The 8,815-nt window shown below is 35.4% G+C and overlaps 1 protein-coding gene across 1 annotated transcript; it reads left to right on the top strand.

Annotated features, from left to right (window-relative positions):
* The first annotated feature begins 3,820 nt into the window (after window positions 1-3,820).
* On the top strand, window positions 3,821-7,949 carry LOC114352607 (pupal cuticle protein 20-like). Its single transcript, XM_028304261.1, has 4 exons — window positions 3,821-3,872; window positions 5,131-5,270; window positions 7,050-7,295; window positions 7,782-7,949. The coding sequence occupies exons 1-4, from the start codon at window positions 3,861-3,863 to the stop codon at window positions 7,825-7,827; spliced, it is 444 nt and encodes a 147-aa protein (XP_028160062.1). The 5' UTR covers window positions 3,821-3,860; the 3' UTR covers window positions 7,828-7,949.
* Window positions 7,950-8,815: the final 866 nt, after the last annotated feature.

Raw genomic sequence — 8,815 nt, 5'->3', positions numbered from 1 at the left:
TAGAAAATTTTGTTGAATGTTGATATGTTATGTCGTGTAGGACAAAATACGCGCTGGAGTGGCTTTAACTTGCAATCTAGTTTTTTTTATTTCTTATCATTTAACATAAATTCTAGCAAAATATCCATTAAAACCGCTTTATCAACAAAAATAATCTTAAAAATGTCATATGAAGATACATTAAACGTAAATTTAAAAAACATTAGAAATTAAAAAAATACATATCAAAAACAGACTTTAAATTGCTATTTTGAGGTCTTCGGGGCATTGTATCTATAACAGTATGATATGTTTTTTTTATTACAATAAAATTCTCATTAAAACGTATGAAAATCAGTGACCAAGGTACATCGCTAGTTGGGTGGTCAAGGTACAACATTGCGACTACTTCACTTAATAAGCACACTATACCCACTTCCATTTGAGCTTAGGATCTGAAACTCGTATCGTCCAGTAGCTAGATATATAAAGATTATGTTCTAACTATAACCGTTTTGTCAAACATGCAACATTTTTCATAAATTGACATGAAGTAAACCTCCAAAAACTCACTGCGTCAGTGTAAAATATTAAATTACCATTTTTTCTTGTACTTGCACGGCGTCGGCGAATCTTAGCTAACTACACGTTAATGTTGACAAATAACGTATGTAATACCCTAGACAACTTTTCATAAAACCGCATAATTTAAAAAATATATACAATTGTTTTAGGTACAACTCTGTCCAAGGTTCAACAGGTTCCCCTACCCACCTACTGGATTTCATCAAGCAAACACAGATTCCATATCAAGTCATCTGTATTCCTAACACTATTTTCTTTAAGACATGCAATTTTATTCGACTCACAGCTGAAAAAAGCGCTCCGATATCATCAACGGATCTAAACAAAGAAGCAGACACTATAGACCTTTACTATTACATAGAACTGCGTTGTCGGTTCATGCCTTATCTCCGCTGTATAACTTGCTATTATGTATTGTATGCTATTCTTGTTTAGCATACTATATGAGGATGCCAGATAACTCGTAGTTTCGTCGATGATATTGTCTTCACCTCTCATTGTAAGTGTAAAACATTGTTAGGTCCCTGACGTGAACTATCGAGCCTATGACCCCGTAGCTATTATTAAGTCATTATTTCACACGAATATCAATGTGTAATGTCGATGAACTTGTCTTCTTACTTGAATTATATTATAAATTTACTTCAGCTTTTATTATAAGTAAGTATATTCCAGTCGTACACAGTTTGAAAGTAATTTCGTAAAACGTGAGAATTCGTCTCTCAAATTTCAGTTCTTTAACGCTACCCGATAATTTTATTTTAGTTAAGAGCGTTAAATTATATTACTGGATTTTTGCTGCTCTACAAGCCTGATAAATATGAATAAACTTTATTAAAATAGGTGAAACGAGGTCATTGCTCGCTTTCCTTTTGCTATTTTAAGAAATGCGAGTGTTGATAAAATCCTATTTATTTTCATGGAGAGGGTTGTGCTCTTTCAGTAACACCATTTGATGATGACGTTAAGAAAAGGAACTACAAAAAGTCATTGGGACGTTGAGATTTAATTATGTTTTTTCAAAAAATAATTTACGTGTAAAGTTCATTCAAAGCTCAATTTTTTAACAAATGTTAGACCAATGTGTTTAGGTGGGTAAAATTCTTCCTCACACAAACATTTGATACAATACCTACAACTGCAATTCCAAAATGTAGAACCTTAACTCTTCCTGTTATCTATCTCTGTATTGTTTGTACAAAGCAATATCTAATATCACACAATAGAATATAACGTCTGTGCGGCATTCCAGTCCATAACTCGTCGAATTCTTCGAGATCTCAATCGGCTTGGCACCGGCAGTGCATAAACATCGAGTCTGAATGCACCTCCCGATCTGTGACTCCGCAAGTATTTACATCTTGTCAGTGGTGACCAACCTTTTATGTGGGTATCCAAACTAAAATGATTATTTTTACTTTCTTCGTAGTGCTGTGAAAATTGCTGATCATCATGAACCAGTTGACACCTGCCGAGCACGATCGCTCTCTTTTTTATCCAGTTTGAGGTTGTCAGTCTATGAAATAGGAACATCATACCTACACTGTTATGTTATTGTTATTTTGTGTCTATTTAATGTCAAATAAAGATTTTTAAAAAGATGTGGTCAACACAAATTCTAGTTTTTTCCTAATGCCTCTGTTCTGTGAAAGGTATTGGACCAGCCTACTGCCAGTTCTGTTCGACAAAATGTGAATATCAATTAAATAGTAGTATAATTTTAGGGTTATTTCTGTGATATACTCGTAGCAAAATCAACGCATACAAAGTCCTGATATGCGTTCAATTTTGACGAATTTGAAATAAAATCAAAATGTTTTTTATCTCTGCAACTACACGGAGGTAAATGATCCTCATTGTTTTAGTTGGTCACAATAATTTGTTGCGTCGATAATTTTGCAATTTGAACACAACGATTATAATGTTTGAAGATGCGAACAATTTACAGTTTAGCTAAAGATTAGAAACTAGTAACATGATATCTAAAACTAACATTTAACTTTCTTGGTACATTTTACTATTCTACGAGTACGAGAAGACAACGAAGAGTGTCCTATAAAGAAGTAAGATATTGGAGCTTTTAAGCTTTAGAATTTTTAAGGTTCCAACTTCAGACTGCTTATCTGTACAGAATATTATTTAATTGAGGCTAAGTTGACACTCGAAGATCTGTATTTAGAAGACACATTTGTATATCGTAATACAGTAAAGCAGTCCTTTTTTCCACTGTAGCTTGTATTCTACTTGCACTGTAGAATACTGTAGATGCATGACAGTCATCAATACTTACATGCTTCAGAAAGCATGTTGCATGCTTTCATGTTGATACACTGGAGAATTCACGAAGATTCATTAAAATTTCATGCGATTTAAAAAAATCTTGTAAATTAGTATCGCGATTTTAAAGCCAACCTTTTTTATCCTTATCCAATATTTTACTACAAAACTTCAGATCCTCGATCCTCGATACGGCTGCTGTACTTTACATCAGATACGGCGGTTATGATAAATGAAGCGTTGTGGGCCCGGCCAGGTCGAAAGGGCAGGACTTGAACATAGTTAAGTGCCTGTTATAGTTTACATTCTCACCTTGCGTGCGGAACTAGGGGCGGTGCCCGACGGGGTGCCATCAGAGGGAAATGCCGCGGCCCGAGGTAGCAGCGATGGCGTTTGTACTACACTAGTTTGTGGAAATTTGAGTGTAAATTGCGTTTTCTAGAAAAGTAAAAATGATGCGATCGTAAGTTTCATTACAAAATGATGTAGAGACGCTTAAATTGATAACTGTCGGTACTTTCTGCCTGGTTTGACATGATTATGTTTTTAGTATTCTACTTACAAAATGTTAATTATAATAGTGTATTCAGTAATTGCATCTAATTTAAATGAATTTTTTAATCCCTTAATAAGTTCTTACCTACTGATTAAACATTTAGAAAACGGAAAAGTTGTCATTCATAATCATTTTTTGGTATCAGTTAGTCAACATCTAGTTTACTGTAGATTCATAATTTCCAAGTTAATATTTTCTTAACATCATATTCAGCTCCTAGAGCTTATTTATGTAAGAAAAAAAAAAACATTACATACCTTCAAATATTTTTGATCATAAATTAGTTGCCGGGCTGTCTGCCTTTATGTCTAACACGTCAACACCTCTCATCACTTACACGCATCCCAGCACGGTTCAACAATACGAGCAAGGTGAGGCAACCCGCCGAAAGGGCAGCGCCGGCCGATATAAACGCGCGCATCCTTGCCACACCAACACTCAACAGACACTCGCCAAACTCACAATGTCGATCCTGGTAAGTTGGATTACGGATTCACAATCGATATCGAATTGAGCCGATAACATTGATAAGGCTCTCAACTTTTCCAAAAAAAAGTCACCAAAAATCTTTTCCACTAAAATCTTTCCTCGAAAATCATTAAAAAAACAAAAATATTATTACTTTGCGTTCATTTATGTCTTACAAACTAAAAAGTAACACATGATTGTATACAAAAACAAAAACCAACGACATGGGGATTTTGATAATATTATAACAATATAATGTTTCTTTTTCTTTAATATCGTAAAAAATAAAAGTCCAAAATGTCAATAACTTTTCAATCTATCAATCCTGGCCAAAAGTAACACACCCAAAAAACAAAAGACACGCGACAGGGCACTTTCTTCTACATTGTTTTTCTTTTGTTTTTGATAAAAGTATTTTCCATCATTAATACAGACACAGCTTTATAACTCGCTCTGCTGTACAATAAAGAAACCATATGAAGCCCCTATTGTTCTCCTAACAACAATATGCAGCATTTAAGATGCGCCGTCAATTTTCTTTGCCGCGTAGAGGCATTACGGAAAGCTACTCGGAAAAATGAGAAAAGGGAAAATCATTTTTTGTTTACAGTAATAATATTATTTTTGATAGGTTCATCGCCAATTTTGGAATGATAAAGTGTCATTCAGAGAAACGAATAACACGTTTTTTGGGAAAATTAATAAGACTGTGGTGTGTGGGTAGATATTGAATTTTCTTTCTGAAGGCACCTTATTTTCAAATTACAAATGTTTTCTAATCTTCTTTCAATAAATTCGTAGACTCATTATCCCTTCTAAATTTAATAAGGCTGGTGAAAATTTAATTTCATCCATTTCTTTTCTATCTGTAAGTAGTACTAAATTCTGTAAATTCAAGAACCATTTTTATCTTGAGCTAGCTTTTTTGCTGCTATAGTCATTGTGTCGATTTTTCTTGTGCTATTTTTACTCAATAAGATTAATTGTTAATTCATTCTTAAAAAGAATGACTCGCAGTAATTTTAAACTCGAAGTAAATTTCTTTTTATCAACATTTTCAAAGACGCTCAGTTTTTGAAATCACTGGACTGATTATATAATGTTTACACATAAAACATTTTACACTATATCCCTGACACGAAATAAGAAGTCCCGAATATTTAGGTACGAGCGTGTGTTTTCTCTGGGGACCTCCAGTAAAATTCACAGGAAAATTGTCTCTTTCTTTTCAAAAGCCTTTACAAACCCCTTGTTGCTAATTTCAGTTAGTTCTATTGTCCGTTGCGCTGCTGGGCTTCGCTGCTGGTGGCCGTCTCGACCATCTTACGGGGTACTCCGGAGGTTTCAATGCTGGCCCCTCCCGCTTCGAAAACGTCAACAATGGCGATGGGACTTACCGATTCAGGTATGAAAACACATAACAATCATAAAAACTCAATTTTCTGCTTGACTCGAAGGTTGACTGGAAGAAGATGTCATATAGTATTAAGTTCACCACAACCCAGCAAAGAAGGATTTCTTTAATGTATTGTGGCGAACTTTAAACGAATATTAACATGCTTCAAACGTTGAGTAAATTGTATAAGTAAGATATCAAGAGATTTAAATACTAATTTGTAGAGCTTTTACAGAAAATTTTCACTTAACGTTTGAAGTGTGCTAAAATTATCGCTAATGTGGCCAAAATATAACAAAACAAAGACGAAAACGTCCTTGATCCAAAATTCGGATATATCTAGTGCAATTTAAAACAAAAAATCACAGGTACAATCTTAATGAATCAAACAGACCTCTCTAATTAAGGCACTAAAATTGCTTAAAAGTAGCTCATCTTGGCCCATTTTTAGAAACACCGTGACGAGTTTCTACCGCAAAATCGTACTGCTATTCAACAGATTATTCAATAGCATCACACTAGCATTGAGAAGGATTTCCCACAAAGCAGTTCCGCCCACTTTAAGAATGTTAACTACTTACCTACAGTTGGTTCGGTGCTTTGAACTTTGGCTAATCACACCTGTTTTAGGTAGACCTTTAGTCGGACAGGGATCCTGAACTTTGCCACTAATCGGTTTTACAGAAATCAAATGGGTTTCGTGACCACGCTGCTATCGAATTAATAACTACTAATTTGAATTTGTACTATTACGTGTAATAGTACTAAAATGTTTTGTAATTGTGTAACTTATACAGGGTGTTAGAGATAATTTTGCAATGTAAGTAAATTGTGTGAAATATTGGGGTAGGCCTTTATACAGCAGATGATATATTTTGATTAAACCGACCATGGTGGAATTATGTAAAGTGAAATTACTATCTCAAATTTTAATCAATTTTAAACAGTGGACTAGTTTTGAAAGTTATAAAAGTAAGTAATTTTCTATGCAATTAGACTCTTAAAAAGCATTTTTACTTCCAGCTTTGTGAGTTTGATACCATAGTTCAATAAATTAAAAAAAAATGTTTGTTTCAAAAAGAAAAATTGGCTTAAATAACGTTTTTTCAGTTATTTCATGCAACTAAATGTGAAGCAAACCCATTCACTCCGTGGGCGAGCTCATAACTTTAGATTGCGGTATGAATTTGCTAAAGCTATTGGGCCCTGGAGACCGATTACTAACCAGTGCAATTTTTTACTCTTATTTTATGACTAACGAAATACATCCGTACCCTTTTTTTTTTTTTTTTTTCGGTGGTAAAAATGCATTGAGTTGCATACCCGCCGCTGTGGTCAGGCGACGGGTTATGTGGGGCTCTCCCCTCCAGAAGGGAGGGGCCTACCCACTAAAAATCCACCATCTCCGTCTCGCTGAGCATAGATGGGAGCCGGTGTAGCGAGGCCTTTCCCGACATGTTCCACCTATGCGCAGACCGTCTGCTATGCGTACAGACTCCATCTTCGACCACGCCATCTTTTATTTTACAGTGACAGTTTTTTGCACTGCCAGTAAACAGATGACAGAGAAGCAGATCAAACCGTCTTTAACAAGTAGAATACCGTTAAGTTTCTCTTACACATTTTTGTAACTTTTCATCAGTAAGTAGTAACACGTTAGCTTGTGAGTAAGGGTGCATATTGGATGGATATTTGTTACTTTACCTGATATTACAGATTTAAGAAACTCACGCAAGTATCAAACGTTCACTAATGATTTAATATTAATCTACTTTTAAACATTTCCAGCTATGACACCCCGACTGGCATATCAGCTCACGAGAGCGGCGCGCCTCGCGCGTCGGGTCCCGAGGGCCCAGCTGTCACATCGGAAGGAGGTTTCTCGTACCGAGCGCCCGACGGCCAGCAGATCTCAATCTCGTACACCGCGGACGAAAACGGCTTCCACCCCACTGGGTCCCATATACCCACCCCGCCGCCCATCCCTGATGCTATCCTCCGCTCGCTGGAGTACAACAGACAGCATCCTTCATCGTAAGTACTCGTAAACTATCGAATATCATTTATGGTCTCTATTTTATGCTGGTCACTAAAATGGTATTAAAAGAAGTCTTATGGTAAAACATAGCTGTTAGGATATCATGACGCGCTATCAAATTTCCCAATCAGTACATGCTCCTTCATGAAAGCATAATCTATTAGATAAAAATATTTATGCCCGTTTTCCCCATCAATCCCTAATTTTTAAGTAAACCCTATGGTAATACATAACAGAAATTTTGTTTTTATAAGGGTCACTTAAAATTAGGGATTGATGGTGAAAACGGGCATTAGACTCATAGTACTTAGTGAACGAAATAATCCATTGAGAATTGAGTAGATAGCCTCAATTAGTGTTATGCAATTATGAACTGACAGCAGTAAACCAGTAGGGAAAACGTTTCTAACCGTCCCTAAAATCTTATATTATATCTAAAAAGTAGATGTTTTGCATATTAATCATGTTTCTTGCTTTTTCAGAGACAATGGCGCTTACAACGGTGGACGGAACTCCTACCGCTACTGAAAGAAACTTGTGTAAAAAATATGAAAATGGACTTACAGCGACAACATAAATTATAGCATACCTCAAAGCCATGAACTGTGATATCATCGCAAAATAACTTATTAATATTTATTTCATAAATAATATTAAACAGAATAAAGATGTTGCTTTGAAACGTTGTTTTTTGTTTTACCAAGTAATCATAATTAGGTCATAGTCACTTCATTTATTCCATAAACAATAACATTATCGTATTGGAAAGCTATTAATATTAAAGTAGGTAGGTATTAATATTTAGACTATGAAATACACATTCTCGATCAAGTCACCTTTTTGACAAATAGCGTTTACTTACCTTTAGTATTAATGGAATAACGAATTTAATTTAATAAATGTTCCTATACGTCATAAAACTTATTGTATTATTCAGATTACGCCAAAGATTCTATCGAGCAAAACTGAAGAGATAGCAAATACTTAAACATTGCTAATTCAAATTCTAATAGTTTATTCAGTACATAGGCCCTTTCCAGGGCACTTATAAACGTCCCAAACATAGCTTGCCCTACCACCACTTCGGGACAACATATGGGCTGGTGCGGAGAAGAAGTGGCGAAAGAAACTCAGTCACCTTTGTCAGCCTCTTTTTCAATCCAATACAGTAATTTATAGCTTACATAATACGTAATACATGTGCAAGCCGTTTAGCGGAAAACCAACATTTGACAAACAGCTTAAAACATGGTTCCTCCAGGCGAAAGTGAATAGATACTTATAGACCCACCATACTGCATACTAGGCTGCATCTCGTGTATTTGCAGTCAAAAATCTGCTATGTTCTGGATTAAATAAAATGAAAATATTAAAATCTATTAACAAAAGTTCACGCAAAATCAGGCCCAGCTATCAGCCAAATAAAAGTCAGTGGTCTGCGCCTTTTTTTTTTCGAGTGGAAAATGCATGAAACTGCATACTCACCAGCCCGGGGGAGCCGATGAGTTATGTGGTG

Source organism: Ostrinia furnacalis, unplaced genomic scaffold (genome assembly GCF_004193835.3).
Source record: "Ostrinia furnacalis isolate ACB-3 unplaced genomic scaffold, ASM419383v2 OfSCF1409, whole genome shotgun sequence".
Lineage (NCBI taxonomy): Eukaryota > Metazoa > Arthropoda > Insecta > Lepidoptera > Crambidae > Ostrinia > Ostrinia furnacalis.
Note: the sequence above shows the minus strand (reverse complement) of the source record. Positions and strands in the feature narration are given on the sequence as shown.

Bases quoted from the DNA above. Each gene is read 5' to 3' on its own strand.
- LOC114352607 (XM_028304261.1), top strand. The intron at 5,271-7,049 runs GTATGAAAACAC...AAACATTTCCAG, and splicing joins GATGGGACTTACCGATTCAG to CTATGACACCCCGACTGGCA. The intron at 7,296-7,781 runs GTAAGTACTCGT...TTGCTTTTTCAG, and splicing joins AACAGACAGCATCCTTCATC to AGACAATGGCGCTTACAACG.